Raw genomic sequence first — 26,076 nt, forward strand, 5'->3', positions numbered from 1 at the left:
AAGAAAACTTATCTAATATTCTAATTCTTGTAACTAAAGAAAGAAAACTTACTTAATGTCCTAACTCTTGTAACTAAGGGAAGAAAAGTTATCTAATATTCTAATTCTTATAAGCTAAAGGAAGAAAACTTACATAATGTCCTAATTCTTATAAGCTAATTGAAGAAACCTTATCTTATGTCCTAATTCTTGTAAGCAAAGGGATGAAAACTTAACTAATGTCCCAATTCTTGTAAGGGAAGGAAACTTACCCAGTGTCCTAATTCTTATGAGCTAAGAGAAGAAAACTTATCTACTGTCCTAATCCTTGTAAGCTAAGGGAAGAAAACTTACCTACTTTAATTCTTGTAAGATAAGGGAAGAACACTTACCTAATGTCCTAATTCTTGTAACTAAGGAAAGAAAACTTATCTAATATTCTAATTCTTGTAACTAAAGAAAGAAAACTTACTTAATGTCCTAACTCTTGTAACTAAGGGAAGAAAAGTTATCTAATATTCTAATTCTTATAAGCTAAAGGAAGAAAACTTACATAATGTCCTAATTCTTATAAGCTAATTGAAGAAACCTTATCTTATGTCCTAATTCTTGTAAGCAAAGGGATGAAAACTTACCTAATGTCCCAATTCTTGTAAGGGAAGGAAACTTACCCAGTGTCCTAATTCTTATAAGCTAAGGGAAGAAAACTTACCTACTGTCCTAATTCTTGTAAGCTAAGAGAAGAAAACTTATCTAATATTCTAATTCTTGTAAGATAACGGAAGAACACTTACCTAATGTCTTAATTCTTGTAACTAAGGAAAGAAAACTTATCTAATATTCTAATTCTTGTAACTAAAGAAAGAAAACTTACTTAATGTCCTAACTCTTGTAACTAAGGGAAGAAAAGTTATCTAATATTCTAATTCTTATAAGCTAAAGATAATGTCCTAATTCTTATAAGCTAATTGAAGAAACCTTATCTTATGTTCTAATTCTTGTAAGCAAAGGGATGAAAACTTACTTAATGCCCTAATTCTTGTAATTAAGAGAAGAAAAGTTATCTAATGTCTTAATTCTTGTAAGCTAAGGGAAGAAAATAATGTGCTAATTCTAGTAGCGATGAAATTTTAATTTGTATCGAAGTGACTTTCCCCCACTGCTAGTTTTAATTTTCTACAAAGTTAAAAATTGATGTCGCTTTTCATGTATTTACAAAGGTCATTTTACCATCACCGTCTTTTGAATTCGTTAAAATATTGGAAGATACATTCTTTTACTTCAAAGAGTAAATGGTGAATTTCGTAGCAGGCTAGGTCCTGATTATACACTGAATTCCTAAAATAAAATATTACTAGAATTTTGATTGGTAAATACTTCATTTTCATTGGCAAAGTAAATCAGAGATAGATTTGATCAGTGGCCCAGTCGTACATATTCACTCTGAAACCAATGTAATTTTACCTATAGTAACTATTAGTTGTCGGAAAAAAGTGGCTTCTTCATACATTTCTTAGAAGTTATTTTGCTTTCAGAATTTATCATTAGCCTTAAGTAATGTTATTACTCGGTGTTTCAAAGCACAGTAAGCCACTCAAATGCACGTTACAGTAATGCACTTTAAAGTGTGAAATACGTTGTACTTCAAACTCAATCAGGTAACATTAGTTTCATTGTACTCGTATGAATATACTTTCGACATTTTTGTATGTTAATATTGGTATTTACCTTTATATATATATATATAATTTTTTTTCCAGATATTTTCTCACAGATCTCAGATAGTAACGGTCATATGATACCAACAAGGTTCGCAGATTACCTACAGGAAGTTCTCGCGCTGCCAGCCGCTGTTTACGAATCGCCTTCCTTTAGCTATTCAGAAGGATTGGCCACTAGTATTTTTAGTGGGGTAAGTCACCGTATGCTGAATTAAAAAGAATAAATTAATGTTTTTGATTAAAAATAAAATATTTATCTACATAAAAAAAACATGTATATATATATATATATATATATATATACTACACAGAATTATGTGTTCGAGAAAATACTAAAGCTAATAATTCCTAGGTATTTGCGTGGTAGCATTAAAAATTTGCTATTTCTACTCGTATTTCTTACTTCTTCTGGTGTGTATAATAATAAATTTTCTGTCTATGTCCTAAGGAACCCGAAGGTTTATTGCGGCAGACACAACAGCTCGCCAAATATCGGATTCGATCATGTAACAATTCAAACCTTGATTTTTATTATTTACTTCCCTAGAAATTGCGTCATATTATTCTCTATCATCCCATCATTCACAATAATAATAATAATAATAATTATAATAATAATAATAATAATAATAATAATAAAGGCTTTATATATTTATACATATAATGTTATGTATTTATTATTATAACATACTCACCAATCAACTGTAGAGTTCATTGTTTCACTGGACTGGTGTTTGAAATATTTTATTTATATATATATATTTAAAATTTTCGTATTCATTCGAAAAAGTGAGCTGAACTTTGGTTTTGTCTTTTTAATATGTATATTCATTTCATATCTTAAGTATTTTTGTTTAAATCTGATTTAAACAGCTCACTGAACAAAGCAATACCTTTATTGAAAAAAAAAAAAAAATTAAACGCGTAAGAGTTTCGCCAACTATCCGTTTTGGCTTCATCAGACACTATGAATACACAGGGAATGTCATATTTAATATAAGAGACAGAAAGAAAAAAAAATGCCGTGTACAAGCATATAAGAGACACGGGACATTCAGTTATTGGAGTGAAGTGAAAGTGATGGGCCAAGAAGAGAGAAGGTTAGTCAGGAAATGGAAAATAGTAAGATTTATTGAAATAGCAGCCCATAAAATCATGAACTGGAATTCAGGACTTAAAATTCGTGAGTAGTGGAGTAAATTGTTAAGGTGCCTTAAAAATTAAATAAGTTAATTGTACAAGTTTATTTTTGTAAATTTAGTATTTATTTTTTTATTAATATGTACTATTGTGTCACTGAATATAGCAACAATCAATTGTCAAGTAAAGTAATTAAAATGCTAATAAAAGGACAAGTGTCATTCATTTGGGGTATTTATTAAAACCGTCACCTTAGATGATAACATTATAGAAACAAATAATATTACAAAATCATGATATAAGACATAAGAAGTATAGTGGTTGGAGTCATATCAAGGAGAAATCCCTGGTTCTCTCGTGTGTTTTTAAATGTTACGTAGTCCTCCTTTCACGACAATATGTCATGCAAAAGTTCACAGTGCATACTCACAAACTCAGGCCTCCCTTCACAACTGTCAGTCCTGGTTGGTTCATCCTGGATGCAGATTGAATATACCAAACTACACTATTAGCGGGTGCAGGTCGAATGATCCATATTGTTTTAAAACGCCAGGTTTTAAAATTTTATCACAAAAACTATTTTGGATTAGAAAGGCACTGTTTATGCTGGTTTCTTTTTATTATATGGAATATATGTTTTTTCAATTTCTTTCGAAATAATCACCTTGAAAGTTTTTATCTAATATATTTTGATACCATCACCTTGAATATACTTTGATACCATCACTTTGAAAGTTTTTTATCTAATATGTTTTGATGCCAATGGAAAATCCGTTTGCGTACTAGTTCTTTTGTAACTATGTCATAGGACGTGTTGTTTTTTTTTTTCTTTTCCGTGGTTGGATCATATTGTTAATCTTGTTCTTTAATAGAACTTTCACAAAGGAGACATCACAAAGTATATGCGTGTATAATAATTTTAAACTTTTCATCGTTTAATGTGTTTGGGAATATAATATTATTTATTTATTTGGTATTCATATTTAAGAGTTATTTGTAAGATTATTTTGTAAATTAGAGTAGATCTAGTTATAAGATGTGAGTGTATAATGTACAAACAAGGAGGAAAGGGAATAAGCAATTTTTGTTTCTGTTTTATATTTTGGCTTCTGGTGAAAAGGGATTGGCTGTTTTAATCTATGGTAGCCAATCAGGAATCAGGATTTTTTTCTCCGTCTCTTATATTAAGTCTGTCACTACCTGTGTATTCATAGTGTCTGATGAAGCCAAAGTGGATAATTGGTGAAACTGTTACACAATAATATATATTTACAATAAACGCATTGCTTTACTCAGCGAGTAGTTTAAATCAGATTTAAGTCTGTTGAAAGCAAAGCTTGTACAATCGAAAATATTACAATTGTTTCGTTTAATATTTCTAACGTATTAATTTTCTGTTCAGATTTTGTATTATCACCTATAGAATGAATACAATTACATCCTAAAACCTCACCGTAACACCACCTTCTTTATACAGACGTTCGTTCCTTTACTACTACCACTGTTATATGCTACCACATTTCATGTGTACATTTCCATATTTAACATAGTAATTACAGCTTGTAGATTGCCCAATAAATTGAAAAAAAAAAGTCTTTCCTATACCTATATCTAATGAGGGGGAAAGACATTTCAGACTACAGACTTGCATCACTATTCAGTACTTTTGCAGAGATATTTGAATCTAATCTCTGTAAACATATTCCAACTCATATATAATAGAAATTTGTGAAAGAATAACTCGTAAACAAAGAACATTAAATTATACAGTATAATATGCTTTTTATATATTTTTATTTTTTATATTTTTTATTTTTTATTTATTTAATTTATAATTTAATTTAAATTATAATTTATTATTTATTATAATTTATATTTATTTTATATATAAATATATAAGTATAAAATTATAATTTAAAATAAAGTGGGTTTAAGCTTTGGTCAGTGTCTCTTTTGTTAAAATAATATGCTTGTACAAAATACTTAATAATAAACTATGCTACAACGAACTGCTTTCTAGATTTCAAATGAACGTGCTGAATAGAAAATTACACTTAGATTATTTTTAAAACTATTCAGAAAGCACTGACAGATACTTTTAACTTCTGACATTCTAACGAGCAGGATGAGCGTAACCTACAAAGTCTCATAAAAGGATTAGTAATTTAGATATTTAAGCCGGGTGCTTTACAGTATTTAAAAGTTAAATTATAAATATATAATGAAAGATGTGCGCTGTAAGTGGACCTATTGAATTCTATTATAATAAATATATTAACAAGAATTTTATAAATTATCCAAAAAATGGATGAAAAAATTGCGATCTTGGCCAAAAATTTTAGGCATGATCCAAAATGCATCAAAAGATAACATCTCGACCAATAATTAGTTTTTGGATCAGGGGTCACAAAATTTTTGAACGGCCTCTAAATCGAGTTTTCGTATTTTCTACAGAATAAGCACATCAATACTGAGATAAGCGATAGTTTGGGTTTGGTTACACTATATACAGTTCTCCAGATATAAGGCGTACGAGAAAATTTTTGATTGAAAAAATAATTATGTGAGTGTAGTCGTTATGTAAATCAGATATATACAAGTTGGAACAGGGAATGAGTCAATCACGGGAGGTTTTACTGGCGTCCAGATAATGTATAAAATTTTCTCAAAAGCCATATTCAATGAAGAAATTTGTTTATCGTCCACTAGCATCATGAACGGAAAAACTGTTATAACGGCAAACAAAATATTTGCTTACTAAAGAAAAACAGAAAATAATCTGTGTATTCACCACTTTAGTGGGAAACCTGATCTTTCATGTTCTGAAGTAGTTTCTCAATGTTGGGTGTTATGTTGGACGTTCCAACGTGGAGGATATTTTTAGGGTAGACAAATTATCCAGAAGAAACTTTCAATACAGTTTAAGAGATTACATAACAAATACATTTCCAATAATGAGTCAGGCGGGCTGGATGATAAGGTTTAGTGGGCCGGGCCCCAAGGGTGGCTGTTGCACATGGCTGATTGTAGACAATACTTGTAAACGGAATCTGTTTTCCTAAAGAGCATTCTTCAAGCTAGGCATGGGTTAGTCTGTTTTGTTCGGTAATTCAGACGTGATATTTTGTATAAACCCTTGTTGTCGTGTGATCCCCCCCACCCCCAATTACTCTAGTTTATCATTCTAGAATATTTCATCACTACTTGTATGTTTATCAACGTATTCTTTAGGCATAAACGCAGGATGTTCTACCTAAGGTTGTATTTTTATTTTAGTGTTTTTCATGTTTATGTTACTAAATAAAACTCATTGCTAATGTATCCTTTGGCATCTTTTAGGCTAACAAAATAACTGTGAATGACTTCATGGATACAATGATGTCTGATCCAGGACCTCACTGTTTGGTTTGGCTGCCTTTATTGCATCGACTGGCGAGCGTGGAAAATGGTTAGTAAGATCTCATATATTATAAATTTCAAGGGTGGTAACAAATGGTGAAGTGTCGTTGCTCCAGGGAGGCATTTCTAATTGATCACTCCCTAAAATCGTCATTGCTTTGAAGAGGCGTAGCCAGGAATTTATTTCAGCGATCGATATCTTGACCGGAATTTATTTCAGCGATTGAGGGCACATTTTACTAAAATGTCTATCATCATCTCTAAAATTGGATATAATTTACAAAAAAGTAGTGATTTCGTGGGCCCTAACCGCGTATGTTTGCAGTATTTTATTTGAAATAATGGGCCAGAATGTAAGACCACAACGTAAGTAAGTAGTGTGTTATGGGCATCCAAAATATTATTGTAACAAGATACTATATGCTATTATTAGTAGGTCGTCTCGGGAGCTCACTGATAGAGCGTTTACCTCTGGTGCGTGGATCCCTGGGCAAGTAAGTTTGTAGTGGACAACATCGTGTTCGTGGAGTTTTTCTCGGGGTATTCCTGTTTCCTCACACATTCTCATTTCACTAATTCTTGAGTCACCATTCACTTACCTTAATCACCCGTCTCCCTTAGCCTAACAGGCATAATCGTGGGGCTTTAAACTGAAAGATTTCATTTGATTTACTATTATTTGTAAATTTTCCATACAGATTACATTTATTTTACGAAGCACAGAATGTTTCAAACCCTGACCGGTATATCATCATCAGATATTCTTAAAGATATGTTAAAAAGAAAGAAATAATAATAATAATAAAAATGGCGTCTTTTAAAACTGTAGGGATTTGCAACATATGGGTAGATACAATAGTAGTGTTTTTCACTCATTCGGTGGGGATGGCATTTATAGTAGTAATGTAACATGATACATTTTCTTCTCGTTATTATTATATAAGTTTATCTGTGATTAACATAATCGGAAACCATTATACAAAGTATTGTATAACGTCATTGAATACAGTATTCCTCTTACAATGGAGTTTCTAGAACTTGAGTGTGCTTGCTTTGGTTGCGGTTCATTGATTGATTTGAAATTTAACGTTCTTTATAGCATCGAGGCATGGACCTACGTCCGGCCAGAATCACCTACCGAAATCGAATTCGGGTCTTTTGAGCTTCTTTTAACTATATAACCACGAGGGAGCTCTGTTTTGGTTTTCTTTTGTGGTTGAAGTGCCTTAAACTAATGTTACGGGTACCCTTCATTTTACAGAATTGACGTAATTTTATTTGACGGTATCCATATTACTGAAATTATTGCTTGTAAAATATAGTTCGGACGGTTACCGAACTGAAAAACTAGTGCTGGTGTTGGTATACAGCATAAACAGACTCTACAGAAGGAATTACAATAAAACTTGTTAACTTGGCCACTTGTTAGCTTGGCCTGGTTCATTTTGAACCTGCATTTTCCCATAAAACATTCATTACTCTGTAAGTTGGCTACCTGTCTATCTTGGAAGTTGGCCGCATTGAAGCAATGTTTACCCTATGATGATAATGATAAATTTACCTGCTTATCTTGGCCATGCAAAATACCGTTTTGTTGTTTTTTTTTTAACTCTTTCGGATTCCCATATGAGAGGCAGATGTTCTGTATCTGTGACTGGAGACAAAGAAGCATGGATTCCCACGATTTATTCTTGGAGGTCAATGGCCAGAACACTACCCTGATAAAGAGGTGATGAAGGAAGATTGAATAAGATAAAGCACGTACAGGAATTCAGGAAATGGTTGTACGTATTTGTTTACCCTGTCTTTTTTTGGTAAAACCATTAGCCTAATCGGCTCCTTTCATCAGTAGGGAGTTTTAGTAGTTCCGGAAAATTCTCAAGGTTTAAAGCTAACCACCTCAATTGTCAACTAATGGCACCTTACGGCTTGTCGAAAGGTAGCGGAGGTTTTAAGATATGAATTCCCTTAAGATTTTTTAAAAACATCTTTTGCCGCGAGGGAGACACTTCTAGCTCATTAACCATACTAGCCTATATCTTTTTTCTAGTACTGTATATTTTTACAATTACTCTACATACGTTATTTAAAAGTAGTTGTCGTGCCATTGCTTATTAAAGTGCTTTCAAAACTAGAAATAAAGTGACAGCTCAAAACCACGTGCAGATTTTGTTTTGAAGAAAGGTCTCGACGTCACATAGTTATTGCGATCACTCAGCGAGGGTTGAATCATAAATGTAATTTTAGCAACAGTGGGTGAAAGGTTTCCGTGGCAACAGACCTCAACATTTCAATGGTGCTGCTAAATAATAAACACGTATTTTCAGAATGAAAGAAGCGTCTTTCGTTTCTTTGTACGTGGAAGTGATTTTTAACCCCCCCCCCCCCCTTCACATCCACAAACTGGGACGACAAACATATCCTTTCATCCATTCCAAACAAACCAATATTTAGAAATTTTGTTTTGTATTAAGACTTACAGAACAGTTCCAGCTGATGACTCACGATGCGCACGAAGTGGCAACAGCGTACCTCGTGCTTCTCCAAACGTCAATTTGTTTCTAGTTTTGAAAACGCTATAAAATTTTACAATCAAGTAATACTAAAAAATTCTATTTTAAAAATACACCAATCACACTTGTTTTCTGTAAGTTGGCCACCTGTCTAAGTTGGTCACTTTTCATTGGAATCGATGGTGCCCAACATAGACAGGTTTCACTGTACTTGTTTACAGTCAAGAATTGTATTGTATTGTGTAAATTTATTTTATTATAATTGTAAATCTATGTAGTTTCGTAAGTAACATAGATGATGTTATTGCAGTGGTTCATCCGATGCAGTGCGACGCATGCCAGCGTGAAGGCTTCTCTGGTTTTAGATATCGGTGCCAGAAATGCCACAATTACCAGCTATGTCAGGAATGTTTCTGGAGAGGTCGTGTCTCAGGCCCACATACAAATGAACATGAAGTTAAAGAATATACTACCTATGTAAGTAGTAACAAGAAACATGTCTGTTTACTAGTCCAGTGATATTTTGATGAAATTATTGTGTCACGTCATGCATATTATATGTTGAAAACTTAGTTACACTGCGAATACTGAGACGGTCTGTATTGAACGTGTCAAGATTACCATAGGAATTCCTATCTGGATAAAAGCATTTTTGTATGTTTCATGATTTTCCATACTACAAATTTATTGTGTGCACTTGTTTCTTTAAATTTTAGTAGCAACAATTGAAAAGCTAATTTTGAAATTTCCAACCATAAATTTATTAGCTATAGGTTGGTTGTACTCAAGTCACGTATCATATATTAATATATTCTTATTTTCAGAAGTCTCCGAGTAAACAAATAGGCCATTCTCTCCGGAAGTCTTTTCGTTGTGTTCCAGAGAAGGGGAAAAGTAACATCCCTCGCTTCCCAGAAGAACCAGAGAAGACGCTTAATCTTTCTCATATAGTGTAAGTGAACCGTTATTCTATCTTGTAACACTTTTTACCAATTCTTATTCAAACCATAAGAAGATTTGCTGTTTTTGCTTCTTGTTGCTGCTATTATTATTATTATTATTATTATTATTATTATTATTATTATTATTATTATTATTATTATTATTATTATTATTATTATTATCAGCAGCAGCAGAATACCCGTTCTTCGCGTGGGGAGAATACGTTTCATTTGTGACATAAAGGGCTGAATTTGGATTTAAACGGCATCAGAAGTGTCACTGTTCGTCTCAGTGATCCCGAAAACTATGTATTCGACATTAATATCGGTCATTTTCGCTCATTATATATATATATATATATCCCTCCTCAAATTGCGGGGCGGAATTTGGATTTAGACGGCTTTGGAAGTGTCACTGTTCATCTCAGAGATCCCGGAAACTATGGATTCGATACTAATATGGGTTATTTTGAATCATTTTAAAATATTTCCTCTCCCCTAAGTTGCACCGTCAAAATAAAATGATAAAAACCATCACAGTCCCGAACTTCATCTATGTCGCAAATTTGATCCAGGTAAATCGGGTGGTTCAAGAGTTAAAAAAGTCATATAATAACTTTCATATGTATACATTATTATTATCATTATTATTATTATTATAAACAGAAATAAATTGCATAACCTCTTTTTGTTATTGTACAGAGTTACAAATGAGCATAGATTTGCCAAATCATATTTCTAAAATAAACCAAATAAATGCAGTAAATAGCACTATGCAGGTATAGTTGGAACTACTGTATAAGGAGAGTCGAATATTGGCTTGTGATAGGACGATATTAACTACAACTGAAGACTAATGACACGCTGGCTTAGTACCAGAGCGTTCACTTCTTTTCCGAAAAGTCTTGGTTCGATCTCACGTAATATGAGTTTGTGGTAAAAGCGAGATGTCCTTGGATTTTGTCGAAGAACATCCTTCCCGTTTCCTCCCACATTTTACTTCCACAACTTCCTTTATACTCATTCACTGTCATTAATCATCCTTCTCCTTTAGCGTACAGGACATGAGCATAGTATGTAATGAAAGTGATAGATTTCAGACAGTATGCATACACACTCAGGAACTCTAAACGAATATTTCAATCTTTTAAGGTTTTGATACTAAAAAATTCATTACATTTCCTGCGTTAATAATAATAATAATAATAAAATGCATAATCTACTTAGAGTCATTATTTCTAGCTCGTAGATATTCTCCAAAGAGACACAAGACTACGAGACAATTTTCGGCTTTCTGTTCCCTACTACATACTGGTGTACATACTCCAAATGCTTCACACAGAGGCGGATCTAGGCCGGGGTCGGGGGGCTAGGCTCTCCCAAGTTTTTGAGTGACAAAAATAATTGAAGCTATTATTTATATATTTTTGAAAGTCTGTTATAGTAGTATAGTAAACCGTTGCGTGTTACTTGCCACGGTGTTACTTGCCACTATTGGAATTTCGTGTTACTTGCCACGGTTACCTTATCGCATATTTATCTATCTATGACAGCGTGTCCGTTGTCACGCACCTGCATCTAGATTTGACCTTGAGGGGGTGCGAGTAATTTCCCTATGTTGTTTTATCTTGGCTGTAAAGCTCATTCTAGTTTCTTATAACAGCGAAACATACTTTCTTCCACAATTTCTTCTTTATATGCATATATTTCTTCTTTAATGAGGCGTTTCTCTATTTCTTCAATTAATTTTTCATAGTCTTTATCACTAATTAAAAACATGCTAGTCACAAATCAAAGAATGTATTAGTTTCCATTGCGAACACTTCTTTTCACGCTCTGCACACGGAACGAACTGTTACGTGAAAAAACTTGTAGAAAACATTTATTTTTTTTACCTTTCTATTTGGAGATATCTCGGCAACTTTTCTGTTGCCGTCGCCTCAGTGAGCGGACTCCCATAAGATTCAATGCATTTTTAGATGTTGCGCAACTGTTCCGTTGCCGAGCTGTTGCCCTGCTGTCCCCTGCTTAGCAACACCTCGGCAACTTTTCTGTCGCCGTCGTCTCAGTGAGCGGACTACCATAAGACTCAATGCATTTAGCCAGAGCAACAAGATAGTTGCCCGACAAAATGTTGCCAGTGAACGGTAGGCCTAAGGCCTACCGCTCACTGGCGACAAAACAGTTGCGCAACTATCTCGTCGCTGTCGCCTGCAGTCAGCAACTTCACGGAGACAAAACAGTTTTGTTGCCATACCCTCGCTGACTGGCGACGGCAACAGAAAAGTTGCCGAGCATTTGATATCACAATTTACATAATCGGCAACCGGAACAGTTCACATAATCGCTGGTTTCGGACATTAAAATAAAAGAAAAAAACTACCGCCCATTTCAATGGTTAAATAAATACATTTAAATAAACTTTCGAAGGTAGCGTCAACAGGGACGTTATTTCAGACTTCACTTGAGGGGGGCAAGAGCACCACCGACATAAGACTTTCACGTTTTGTACTAGTATATTAGTAGACAATTGATTAAAGTATATGCATTCCTCAAACTCTTGTGGAGCAATTGCACCTCCTTCCCCCCCCCCCTAAATGACGTCCCTGAACGTCAATGAGTGACAAAAGTAACAGCATTGCGTATGCTAATATGAACGGGAACAATTATTCGAATCAAAGGATAACAAGAATAACGAAAATATAAAACGACTGGAAATAACTAACAGAACGAAACTAACAAAAGCGGCAATCCGACAACACTGTGCAGTAACTGTATTCTCAATGTTCTACGTATAGCCATAAAATAAAAATTGGCTTTCTTCGTTCTTCCCGCGTATTCTTGACGTTTTAAAATTGGCCATTTTTATACAGTACAGTTTTATATATATATATTTGAAATGGAAAGAAACTTGAAAATGATAATTTTATCTGTATTTTTTTTCTAGTTGTGGGAAATTAATGAGAGTAGTAGTGTGTAGTATGACAGCGATATGTCATTATCGAAAAATGTACCTATCTGTGTTGTTTTTTCTTGGCTGGAAAGCTCATTCTAGTTTCTTATAACAGCGAAACACACTTCCTTCCATAATTTCTTCTTTATATATATTTCTTCTTTAACGCCGAGCGTTTCTCTATATCCTCAATTAATTTTTCATAGTCTTTATCACTAAAGACATGCTAGTCACTAATCAAAGAATGTATTAGTTTCCATTGCGAACACTTCTTTTCACGCGCTACACACGGAACGAACTGTTACGTGAAAAAAAATTGTAGAAAACATTTATTTTTTACCTTTCTATTTGGAGGTACCTCGTCAACTTTTCTGTCGCCGTCGCCTCAGTGAGCGGACTCCCATAAGACACAATGCATTTTTAGATGTTGCGCAACTGTTCCGTCGCCGAGCTGTTGCCCTGCTTGGCGACACCTCGGCAACTTTTCTGTCGCTGTCCCCTCAGTGAGCGGACTCCCATAAGACTCAATGCATTTAGCCAGAGCAACAAGATAGTTGCCCGACAAAATGTTGCCAGTGAGCGGTAGGCCTAAGGCAACGGCTTGGCGACGAAACAGTTGGGCAACATCTAAAAATGCATTGAGTCTTATGGGAGTCCGCTCACTGCGGCGACGGTGACAGAAAAGTTGCCGAGGTACATCCAAGCAGAGAGATAAAAAAAATAAATGTTTCGAATTACATGTTTTCGAATTACTGAAGAACTTCAATTGTTTGTGTAGATTTGCAAGAATATTCATTTCATCAGAATCTTGTTTTGTTTCTTGTATTTCGTGCGAGTTTTGTGATTTTTGTGACACGCATAAATTTAACAAGGTTCCTATTTCTTAAATCAGAAATTTGCTTTGTTTCTTGTGTTTCAGGTGATTGCCTTGCTTTGAAAATTGTTTGGGAAATTACTCCCACCCCCTCAAGGTCAAATATAGATGCAGGTGCGTGGCAACGGACACGCTGTCATAACAGATAAATATGCGATAAGATAACCGTGGCAAGTAACACGAAATTCCAATAGTGGCAAGTAACACCGTGGCAAGTAACACGCAAACTAGTAAACTCATGATATATCTATCATAGTCTGGGTTCTGGTTGACCCTCCCCCAGTTTTTACCTTCTAGATCCACGTCTGACTTCACAGTAAATATAATACGTCAATGGAGCAATTCGCCTCCACCAATATATATAAGGTATAAACACTCGCCTACTTAAAATCAAACAGAAGTCAAAAGAGGAGTGTTATATGATACAGTAATTCTCAAAAATCCTCATCTCACGAGAGCACTGACCACGGACACTCACCGTATTAGCAATATACTACTATCTTGTATGATTATTTTACTACCTTGTTTTTACTATTTTATATGCATATGCTTATCTTAATTTGCAATATGTAATACTCACTTATATGTTTTCTCTTTCCTATTATTTTTAAGTTCTTGTCCTCTCTATATATAAATTTATATTTTCTTCCGTACAATTTATCTGTTCTCATTAATATTTTTTTCTCTTACATATACAATGGAAGTTAAAAATATTTTCTTTTCTACTTTGTATTTTTTCTGTATTTCCCGTATTTCGTATATGTATAAACAAGAGAAGTTAATGTACAAACATGGTTAAGTGTTTCGGGAAGGCTTGTAAGTCTCGACTTCGGCACATAGAAGTTATCAATAAATAATTAAGAATTACATTATTTTGTCGTTTAGGATTGATATGCAGTTTTTTAGATGCTTCATCTCTTAAAGATAGACATCCTCAGGAAGAATGTAAAAAGAATAAGAAACCATCTACTACTGGAAAAAAGTAGATCCAAGCTAGAATATGTAGATATTTCCAAAAAATCTTAGTAAAGTTTTTTCTTCAATTTCTATGTGTGTGTATTATCAGGGCTGGATTAACCAATCTGGAGGCCCGGGGCTAGAAAAAATATGTGGTCCCTGCTGGCTTCTCCTAATATATTTCTGTGAAAGTATAGTAGGAAAGTTAAGAAAATATGTTTAATATTTTTGGTTATATTTTATTTTATGATAATGATTGTATCTTCATGGTTCTTTTTTAGATAACCAGTTAAGATTTTGATCAGTGTGGAGGCCCGGGACTATAGCCCCCTAAGCCCCTCCTTTAATCCGGCCCTGTATATTACTATGAGTGAAGATAACGTAGAAGTACGGTAATTAAATGATAAAAAGAGGAACGAACAATTTTTAAAATTAAACCTCACAAATGTAAACTAAAATTTAAGGAATAAAATAAAAAGAATACCTTGCACCCTCACTTATTTATTATATTTGTAATTACTAATTACTTAATCATTATTTTCAAGTTCTAGAAGGTACGTTATAGCTATATAGCTATATACAGGGAATAGACAAAAATATGGAAACACCTTGTATAAAAGAGGTAGCCATTTCACACACGATTTGTATCTGAATGGTAGGTGTCGCTGTGGTTACCGGTAGATCCTGTGAGGTATACAACCTAGCTAATCAAACAGTTGGGCCACTTACAGTTCAGCGGTCGGTTGGTACAGGTTATCGTGAATCATGTCTGAGCTTATAGAGTTTCAAAGAAAACAAATTGTGGGTGCGCGTATGGTGGGAGCATCCGTGCCGAAAGTAACGGTAATGTTTGGTGTATCAAGAGGCACAGTATCTGAGACCATGACTGTCTACGAGTGTTCCGGAAAAGCCGCACCAACGAGGACGCAAGTGTGTGTTGCGTGACAGAGACAGACGCACATTGGGTGGGATTGTGACAAAGCAGGAGATCATCACAGCACCAAAAGTCACAGCTGAGCTAAATACAGTGCTTACAAATCCTGTTAGCGTCAAAACAGTCAGAAGAGAATTCCAAAAGCAGGGTATTTGTGGTAGATCTGCAATTCCCAAACCACTCGTGACTGTTGTCAATGATGCTATATGGAGACAATGGTGCAACGCCCATAAAAATTGGAGAATGAAGCAGTGGAAAACTGTCATCTGAACGGATGAGTCTTCCTTTACATTGTTTCCAACTGCTGGCCGAGTTTACTTGTGCAGAACGCAAGCACAAGCGTACGATACAGACCGCCTTATGCAGAGTCGTTTTGACAAATGATTAGCGTCATGCTAAACGCTCGACTTCTGCAGGAAGCATATGTATGTCGAACGCTTTAGTATGGCACTAATCACACGTCAGAAGGATTCTGCATATGGCCCAGGCTTAGTGTTACAAAGAGTTTTGCATGGCGGTGGTTCAGTGATGATTTGAGCAGCCATATTCTGGCATTCTGGCGGGACCCATCGTCATCCTGTATAGACATGTCACTGCCAACGACTACGTAACCATTTTAAGTGACCAACTGCATTTCATGGTGCAGAGTTTGTTCTCACAGATGGTAATGTCATGTTTCAAGATGTCAAAGTCTCTGTTCGCACCGCTTACATCGTCCAGGACTGGTTTGATGAGCACGAGGATGAAGTGTGACATCTGCCATGGCCTCCACAATCGCCAGACCTCAATATCATTGAACTCTTTTGGTCATCTTTGGAGACCAAGATGAGAGCCCTCTACCCACCACCGTCTTCTCTGCAACAACTTTCAGCTGCTTTGGCGGAAGAATGGTACAACATCTCTTTGACAACCATACACAATATGTATTTCTGCATTTCCTGTCGAGTGCAGGGCGTTCTGCGTGTCAAAGGTGGTCCTACTAGTTATTAATAAAGGTAATGTGCAATTTCTCAGGTGTTTCCATATTTTGGTCTATCCCGTGTAGCTATGAAATTATGTAACTACATACAAAATGTTGAAGGCTGGTGGATACCTGAATCTTGATATTTCATTTGCTGGCAGGTTGCTTTAATCAACCAGTCGGCAAGCATATTGCAGTTCGAGTCCCCGCCAGCCCAGATATTTGTATGTAATCTAAGGACGTACTTACGTAATAGTTATTCTATATATGATAGGTAACGCACTGCTAGCGTTTGATTAATGATTATATTCCATCTTTCTTTATAGTCCTCCATCTCCTCTGCCATCTCATAATGGGTTTCCAGAGGGAACGTTTGGGCCTCTGTTTGATGTTGGATCGTTAGACAGTAGATCAACAGGCAGGAGGTAAGATAGACTTATTTTTCTCTGAATCTCAGCACGGTAACCCCGACTTAGTAAGAATGAGTTCCGTAAACCTTTACGTGACTTATTATGTAAGTAAGTCTGGGGTTACTTAGAACGATTGATAGGTTCTGCATGTTGTGGCGAAATGAGGAAAATAATTTAAGTGCTATTAAAAAAAATAAAAAGTATAAGAAAATGAAATGAAATTTTGAGTTTTACGTCCCACGGTTATGCCGGTTAGGCTAAAGGAGACGGTGATAATGAGTAATGAATGAAATGGTGGAATGAAGAAAGTGGGAGGAAACGGGAGAACCCCGAGAAAACCCACGCACACGGTGTTTGTCCACCACAAAGTTCACTTGGCGGGAAAAAAAGTATAAGAAAATGGTAGTACAATTAACTAATATAAAATTTATTTAAGACAAAGAAGAGCGTATTCTTGTATAAAATAGCAAATGTTGTTACCCGTTTGGTACGTCGTGGAGTTACTGTGTGTTTTTTTTTTCTTTTCTTTCTTTCAAGGCAGACCTTTTCTCTAGAGTACTTCTTGAACTGTTTTATACAAATATGTTGTTTCTCTTTTATACAGGAAAAAGAATAACTTCCGCAATTAATGTCCAAATTAAGTAGATTAGAGCGTCTATCTCTTCTTGATAATTGATAGACTGTACACAGAACCTTACTATGAACGTATAGTAGCCGATATGTTCCACTCTTCAACAACGTAGAATAGTATAGGACACATCTCATTGCCTGTGGGGGACAAATATCGTGTGCGTGGGTTTTCTCGAGGTTCTCCCGTTTCTTCCCACTTTCTTCATTCCACCATTTCATTCGTTTCTCATCATCACTGTCTCCTTTAGTCTAGCCGGCATAACCGTGGAACGTTAAACTTAAATATTTTACACCACATTGCCGTGTTTCAGTCCACACATAAACTTCAAATAATTTTTCTGTTTATAGTTCATTCGTACTATTTGTTGATAATCTTTGTAATGTTTGATCCACCCATATTTTTTTTTCAATCCAGTCTGCTGAATTCTTTTCATGTGTGCTCCTTAGGTACGTTGGCATGATCCATCTGGATATATAACTAACCGTTTATCGTATATTCAGCTCTTTTCAGTTAGTCATTTCAGTGTCCATCCGCAAAACCGTTTGCACTTCACCCATGTTTGGTCGTCGTGGATTTGGTTTTATCCCCCCTCTTCCTCCTCCAAGTTGCAGGGTTGAATTTGGATTTAAACGACATCGGAAGTATCACTGTTCATCTCAGAGCTCCAGAAAACTATGGATTTGATATTAATATCGGTCATTTTCAATCATTTTTATATATCTCTCCCTCCCCCAAGTTGTACCGTTAAAGTGAAATGGTAAAAAGAATCCCAGGCCCGAACCTCATCCATGTTGAAAATTTGATCGAGATCGGTCGGATGGTTCAAGAGTTACTAAGTCACAAACATAATCGCGTTCATTTTTGTTTATATAGATTTAAAGATTTTGGTATATTGACCAGTTAATGTTATCCTACGGTAGTTAATATATGTTTTTCTTCTTTCGTTTCTTGACAATGGGCAGAATTATTCTTCTCCAGATGCATTTTATTGTCTCCTATAGAGCCAATGTATACCTACAGCTGTTGAGCTGCGGTCGTATCATTTCATCTACTGTGAGAGCTTCACCTGTTTTCGCCTTTTTAAGTGCTGGCTCTACATAGGTAGTTCTCTTAGACTAATATCTGTACTAGTTAATGATGGTTGTATCGTCTCATTTTCTTTCTTCTTCTGTCTTCTTTATTTCTTCTGGTAGCGTGAACACTTTGTTTTGTTTGTTCCTTCATTAGTCCACACAACATTTCCTTATTTTCTTTAATTCTAGATCTGTATCGAGTTCTGACCATGATTTTATTTTCCTATACAGAATATGTCGGAAAAGTAACGGAACTTTTTTTCTGTACATATAACCACTAGCTCCATCTATTGGAGCAACATATCGGAAAGCTGAATATCTGTTCAACAAAACGATACCACAATCATGGGAACTGATTAACGGTGTGTCAAGTTACAGCAAGAAAAGTGAATATATCTGGTGTCATCTCGTCACGAAAACACGATGGAGCAAAGAGCCAATATTAAATTTTGTTTCAAACTAGATAAAACATTTACACAAACATTGAAAATGATGAACAACTGTATGGTGATGAGTGCTTATCTTGTACACGTGTGTTCGAGTGGTATACGCGCTTACGGGACGGTCGTGAGTCCGTGGAAGACGACCCAAAGCCAGGCAGACCGAAAAACAAAAGTCGCGAGGAGCTGGTGGAACAAGTGCGAGAAATGATCGTCCACGATGCGAATTCGACTGTGAGATGGATGGCGGAGGAATTAAATACGACGAAAGGTATGGTTCACGAAATTCTGACAAAGGATTTAAAGAAACAGAAAGTCTATGCTCGATTTGTTCCGCACGCCTTAAATGACCAAAAACTTGCTTATGTTGAACATTGCAAGGACGTGATTAAAACAGCCAGACGAAACAGAACATTCCTGGAATCGATTGTAACTGGTGATGAGACTTGGTGCTTCAAATACGACCCGCAAACAAAACGCCAAAGTGGTACATGGAAGTCCTCAGGTTCTGCAAAAACGAAAAAAATTGCGTTTTCAAAAGTCACCTGAGAAGGCAATGTTGATTTGTTTTTATGATTCCAAAGATATTACACTTAGGGAATTCGTTCTATAGGGTATCTGGGTGTTATGGAGTTTTTGTGGAAGCGAATCGTTCGCGTAAGACCCGAGTATCGAGCGCCAGGCAGTTAGTCTTTATTGCACAACAATGCACCATGTCACAGAACCGTTGCAGTTCGTGACTTTTTGACTAAAAAAACAAATCTGTGTGCTTCCACATCCTCCGTATTCACGTGAGTTATCGCCGTGTGACTATTTCGTATCCCTATAATTAAAATTGGTCATGAAAGAAACATTTTATGACAACGTTACATATGTCCAGTCTGTTGTGACAAGGGTTATTGAGGCAATTCCGAAAAAGGACAGTAAAAATTGTATGCTAGCATTGGTTGCCAGCAATGTATTGATGCGGAAGGGATGTATTTTGAATAAAAAGAACTACAGTTCGTAAAATACCTAATTCGTTTTGTTTAATTTAATAAGTTCTGTTATTTTTCCTACGTACTGTGTATTCTTTTTGTTTACTTTGTATTTGCCTTCAGTATTCGAAATTAAAAAATGGTATCGTAAAGTTGATAATGTTTGTAACCTGAAATTTATAGTGTTATAATTGAAGTAATCTGACTTTACCACGAAATTTATGCATTGTCAGAAGCATGATTGTTCTCCATTTACTCAGTATTTAAACGTGACGAATCTAACACACTAGTGTGATGGTAATACAATAATAATGAAAGTAATTAATTCCCTACAAGTATTCATAATAGCAGTACTCGATTTCGGTTTTGTATTTTGTACGGAAACTTGTTTATTTATGTATATCCTGTGCACATACTTTGTTGCTATGACTGTGATCTCAAAATAATGTGGGTATAATTTTTAGAATGTTACTACTAAATAACAGTCCTATGTGTTGCAGTCCCAGCAAATACACTTCCAGTCTAGAGTCAACCCGTTTGGATGATGAGCATCGTCTTATAGCGAGGTACGCAGCAAGACTGGCAGCAGAGGCACGAACTGCAGTAAGTTCAATCAAAGTATAAATATGTAGAGTCTAGTACTTAGTATTCTATTCTTGTATCGTTTGCTTAATTTACGCATTTCTTTTCCATAATTTTGGTGTAAAAAAGTGCGTCTATTATGAGCGGTGACAAATTACACGTTAAACTATGAACACATCAGCGTGTTCTGTCATCAGTCTTAGAAAGTTCGCATTAAACTACTGTCCTTTTTGTCTTCATGTAAAAGTTACGACTTTTAATATCGTCCACGAATTGGTAGTGCTGTCGCTACACATATTCGTGGGTCATTCACCATGTAAGTTTCCCTAAGTTGTAAAATACAAAACTGTATACATACATGTGTAGGTAGGTCCTTCCTCATCTCTCCACATAATCCTCATTGAGATTCGGGCATTTGTCTCACCATTGCACCAATTCGTCCAAACTCTTTGCAAAAAATCAGAGCTCTGGATATTTAGCTCTTTCCTCACATTCCGTTTTATTTCTTCATCTGTTTCAAAATGATCACCTTGCAGTGCAGACTTTAACATCGGAAAAAGATGGAAATAACTCGGCACTAAATCGAGGCTGTATGCAAAGTGAGGCAGCCGTTCTCACTCTAATTCTTCAATTTTGTGTCTTGTTTGAGTGCTGAATGCGGGTGGACGTTATCGTCAATAAGAAGAGACCAGATCGCTTATGTCGAATTGTGTTTCCCTGAAGAAAAGTTCAGGGTCCATATAAGCGACCTGGTCTGCTCTCAATTGGTGATGACAGAAAAGTGCTAAATAGCTAGAACCCTGATTTTTTGCAAAGGGTTTGGACAAATTGGTCAAGGTGTCTATCGGTCATAAAAGTCAAGAAGTAGTCACGAAATTTAGCTTTTGGGTCATGGTGTTTTTAATCTGTACAAAAAGAAGTATAGACTGGAAACTTTTGTTCTATAAAACGTCAAAATTCACCACCAAAAATGCCTATGGTCGGCTTTAGACGCTTCCAAGTCGCAAGCAAAGCACGCTTCTATCGCATGCATGAAAATTCGGCCCAATTTGCACCTAAATTCGCTCTTGCGAATGTTACTAAATTTTTATGGTTTGGGAAAGAAAAGGTCACTAAATTTCATTTTGAAATTTTAGTAGACACCCTGTTGATGCAGTCGTGAGACAAATGCCTGAATCTCAATGGGGATTATGTGCAGAGCTGAGGCAGGAACCACCTACACATGTATGGATAGTTTACAAATGTATCTTAAAAAATAATTTTTTACAGCTTAGGAAAACCTATATATTGAACGACCCACGTAGTTTAATTAGAATTTAGCAGTATTGTTTCCATTTTAAACACTAACTGATACCGCTGATCTCGAAATTGATTTTATCATTAAAGACTTCGTGGTAAATACAAAATCCGTCATATAAAATCTAAACTTATAGACCCACTGAGTGGCGTAAGTTTATTTTTAAATTTTAAAATTTCACGACATACCTGTTCTAGAGGTGTTTCCAGGAAGCTAATCTCACATTTGGAGTAGTTTAGTTGGTGGCCTATTAAAGATGCCTTTGTATCGATATTATTTAATGTATTTAGTATGGTATCCGGGTCTCCAGCTACAGACGACACACGTAAAACCAGGAAGACACGAAGCTAGTACGACGAAACCTGAGGAGGAACGAGCCACCCAGAAATCACTTTATTAAATGAAAAATGGACCCGAAGAGGAAAGAAGTATCAGTTGATCACTGATCGCTTAACCTACATGTGCTCCTGAGGTCACCTTAGACGAAAGAGTATTACTTTGCCCAAATCCCTGGAGTCTGCCATGAACTAAAGGGGTTACCAGAATACCATATCCTGAAGACGCCCTGGAGGCTGCCATGAGCTAAAGGGTTCCCGTACAGAACATCCCTTCCCTCCCCTTACTTGTTATAAGGAAAGATTCTAATATATTCTTTTTGTAGATACATAAACTGTTTTGTAATATTTTATAAAACAAATTAGGTGCAGATAAATCCCGGACTGTTATTATTTCTACTTAATAGACATTACAATATTCATAAGCTTAATAATGGTCATAATTGTTGATAGATGCTATAGGATACATAATGAATAATTCAAAAATGAACAGTCTTACCTTCTATCACGAAGTAGTTGAATTTCAAATAGTTTCAGTGTGCGCTGACACCTTTGTCAGTAGCCTCTAAATGCTGCTTAATTGGAGACATAGGTTAAGCTTTTTGCCTTCGTGTGGCATCTCTCTGATTGAAAAGGTAAACTCTTCACTTCTCAAAACCGATTAACAGGGCTTCTTGAAACAGATACGATGCATAGTTTGTAGGCTTATTAATGTTCATCAGCAGATTGATGTAAGACAAATTTCATGTCGTTTATTATTATTATTATTATTATTATTATTATTATTATTATTATTATTATTATTATTATTATTATTAATTATTATTAATTATTAATTATACAATTGACACAGAAGACAGTTACAGTTATCAGGAAATTCATTCCAATTTTTACTCACAAAAAGAACACCAAAATTAAAACAGTGATAAACGTATAAATTAAGGATCATACTTTTTCCAAGAATCCTAATTCATTGCAGTTTTAAGAAGTGAAAGCTTTACCTTTTCAGTCAGAAAGTTTCCACGTGAGGGCAGAAACATTCACTTATAGCTCCAGTTTAACAGCGTTTAACCGTTCTGTACAAATATACCAGCAAACACTGAAGCTTCTGTTTGAAGTTTAACTCCTTCATAATACAAATTAAGATTCCTTCTTATGCAGGTATAGATAGAAAATAGGTAGAGCTAAATTATACATGGAAACGTTTCTCCTACGAGCAAATTTTATTATAAAAATCTCCTTATTATAAATGGTATAATACAAAATCATGCTAATATAAATAGTTCACTAATACTAAGTAAAGAGGGATATCCCAAGGCCTGAGCAGCATTGGGAAGGATCTCCACAGAGCTCCAAGCAAGCTAGGTGGAGTGGATTTAGGATCCCCAGTGCCACACGCAAGCAGTGGGGGGGGGGGGGGGGGAGGAGAGGGTTGAAAGCCACAAAGCTCCACGGAAGCTGGGTGCCTGAGGTTAGAAGTCCCACAGAGTTCCGGGCAGAAAAGAAGGCCTAGAGCCCCGAGCAAGCTAAAGGAGTGAAGGTGATCAGCCAAAGGTTGATCGTAGTTGCTGAGATCCTCCTGGTTTTATAGCTGGGGCAGTGGCGATGACGGTGATGGTCCTTCATCGTCACACGACCAGTGGTGTCACCGTTGTCCCTGTCGTCTGCCTTTAGTAATTCGTAGTAGGACTCACATGGATTATGTTCATTAATATGAGCACGTGTTGGTTGTTAGTAAACAGAGTAATATGTTAGTTAATAATGTTGACTATGTTAAAATCGCATATTTTATTTTACATATATCTGATTGATATTTGTTTGCTCTAAATATAGATTTCTGTTTCTGAATAATTTCATATCTTCTGTTTATGTAGGGTCGAACTTCATCTGAAACCAGCTTAACTTTGGATACAAGCAGAGCCCAGCGGGAGCTTATTAGTCAACTGGAAGCAAAGAACAGAGAAATTATGCGGGAGATTGCAAGGTTAAGGTATTGCTTGTGACGCAGTGTTCAGTAGCTAGGTGCAGTTTTTCAGTTATTTCGGGAAAATGTGTAAAGCTTTAGTAATAAAAAAAACAGCACCTGCTATGCATAGTTACAAACAACGATTTGTCACTTTAGTTGCTAAAGGTAACTTTTCACACCTGAATTCCTTACTTCTTTTGAGTATTTATCCATTGCATAAAAGATATTTGAGTGACTTTTGATACATAGCCCTAAGTTCAGGAATATTCAAATACAGTACTTATTCTGTCGTCCTAGATCTCTTTTTTAATTTATTATGTTCTATGAGATAATAAATCACAGTAAATAAATAAAGTTTACTAGGAAATGTACAGATACATTAGATGGAATACTTTATTCTATAGAATGAACCATGTAAAAATTAGGACCGAGGGTAGAGAACCCTGATCTGGGCGTGTAATCTAATTAAGGTGCTGTTTTACAGAATATAGCTTGATTAATCACGATTGAAAACAATGTATCACAAAATTCAAATTATTTAAGTTATGTTATATTTTAGTGTTGAAATATATAAACACTTGCTGATTTACGGGAAAATAAGTAATTAAATATGTCAACATATTTCGAGCAGTGTTTACGCTAATCTTTGGAACAAAAAGACAAAAAACATACAAAATTATATTAAATAATATAAGCGTAAGATACACGAATATAATTGTCGAAAGAATATTTGTGTTTTTCTTTTGAATGGAGGCTCTTGTAAAATATTTTCGTCCAACGTGTATAAATGAGTGACCCTTCCTCTCAAATATAACGTTATCAGTTAATTAAAAATCGGGATCACAATGACGGACATGCTATTCGTAAAAATGTTTAATACTCCTTCGTCGATTTAGAAAAGCACACTGAGCTCCTTGCTGTACAACCTTCACGATGGGCTATGGCTTGGATAGCGTATATATCACCTGAGTAATGCATAGTCACAACGTCATTATATTAGATACCTAAAAAGTTCTCTCAGATTGTGACCCTACAAAGAGAAAAACGAGATATGAAGTAAGACAAATCTAGAAAATGAGAAATAGTTGTCATTAGCAACAAGAACCCTGTCTCCAACACTCAAGTAGACTATGGATCTCTTGATGGTAGAACTTCACCGAACGTAAACCAAAGAAGTTGTCCATGTGTGAGCCACCTGTTCGAGAGTCGGAACTGTCATCCCTGCATATGTTGATGTAGCAAGTGGATAGAAAGATAATCCGACAGTGCAAGGTCCAGGGAATAGGGAGGATGTATTAGCATTTCCCAACCAAGTCAGATGACGATGTCACGGTGACGTCAGCATCATATGATTTCACGTTGTTCTGAACCAGTTCAGAAGCACTGTGCACCGTTTTCGAATTTCCATGTTCACATTGCATTACAAGCACAAAGTTCATTGATCGTCTGATGGCAGCAGTTCGCGATGCACGATAACCCTAGCAGTCGTATATGCCGTGGCAGTTTCTGTTGTTTGGGAGTGGTTCATGTGCTGCCAATTAATGATGATAGCACAGTAGATTACTAAATAACCCACTTCTTATTGCTCGGTTACATTCTGGCCACAAACTGAGCCTTTTCCAGACGAAACAGCAAAGAAATACAAGCTTTTGCTGATGTCGCTTTTTTTTTTCACTGGCGAAGCAGCCTTTTGTGGGCTTGGGCCGCTCCAATGCCATCTGGTAGCGACCAGCTGAACTACGTCCATCCTAGCGACCAACATATGATCAGTGTGTTTCGTCGCTCTATCTCTAACAGGCATATCAGAAGCTTTCTGGACCTAGTGGCCGTCACGTCTTTTATTTATGTGACTCCCCTGTTTGCCTCACGACACTGGGTGGATGACGAAAATCGGAGCCGGGACCACACGGACGTGACTCCAATACTATAACCACTAGACGACGTTTTATACGGAATCCCCGTTTACTATTATAGTTGCAGCTTATAATTTCGA

At 35.7% G+C, this 26,076-nt stretch overlaps 1 protein-coding gene across 9 annotated transcripts in view; it reads left to right on the top strand.

Annotated features, from left to right (window-relative positions):
* Window positions 1-26,076, top strand: part of Dyb (Dystrobrevin) — a 351,963-nt gene that overhangs the window by 244,966 nt on the left and 80,921 nt on the right. For 6 of the 9 annotated variants that reach the window (XR_014128235.1, XM_081738417.1, XM_081738406.1 and 3 more), the window contains 7 exons: window positions 1,740-1,891; window positions 6,180-6,288; window positions 9,063-9,229; window positions 9,577-9,704; window positions 16,699-16,797; window positions 20,389-20,506; window positions 23,992-24,107. Coding sequence is in view for 8 of the 9 variants with exons in the window: in XM_081738417.1 (XP_081594543.1) it covers window positions 1,740-1,891; window positions 6,180-6,288; window positions 9,063-9,229; window positions 9,577-9,704; window positions 16,699-16,797; window positions 20,389-20,506; window positions 23,992-24,107 (889 nt within the window). In the remaining variant the exon portion in view is untranslated. The remainder of the gene's footprint in view (window positions 1-1,739; window positions 1,892-6,179; window positions 6,289-9,062; window positions 9,230-9,576; window positions 9,705-16,698; window positions 16,798-20,388; window positions 20,507-23,991; window positions 24,108-26,076) is intronic. The other 3 variants (XM_081738404.1, XM_081738408.1, XM_081738412.1) reach the window with 3 other exon arrangements.

The sequence above is a fragment of the Thermobia domestica genome, chromosome 2 (genome assembly GCF_964235325.1).
Source record: "Thermobia domestica chromosome 2, izTheDome1.hap1.1, whole genome shotgun sequence".
Lineage (NCBI taxonomy): Eukaryota > Metazoa > Arthropoda > Insecta > Zygentoma > Lepismatidae > Thermobia > Thermobia domestica.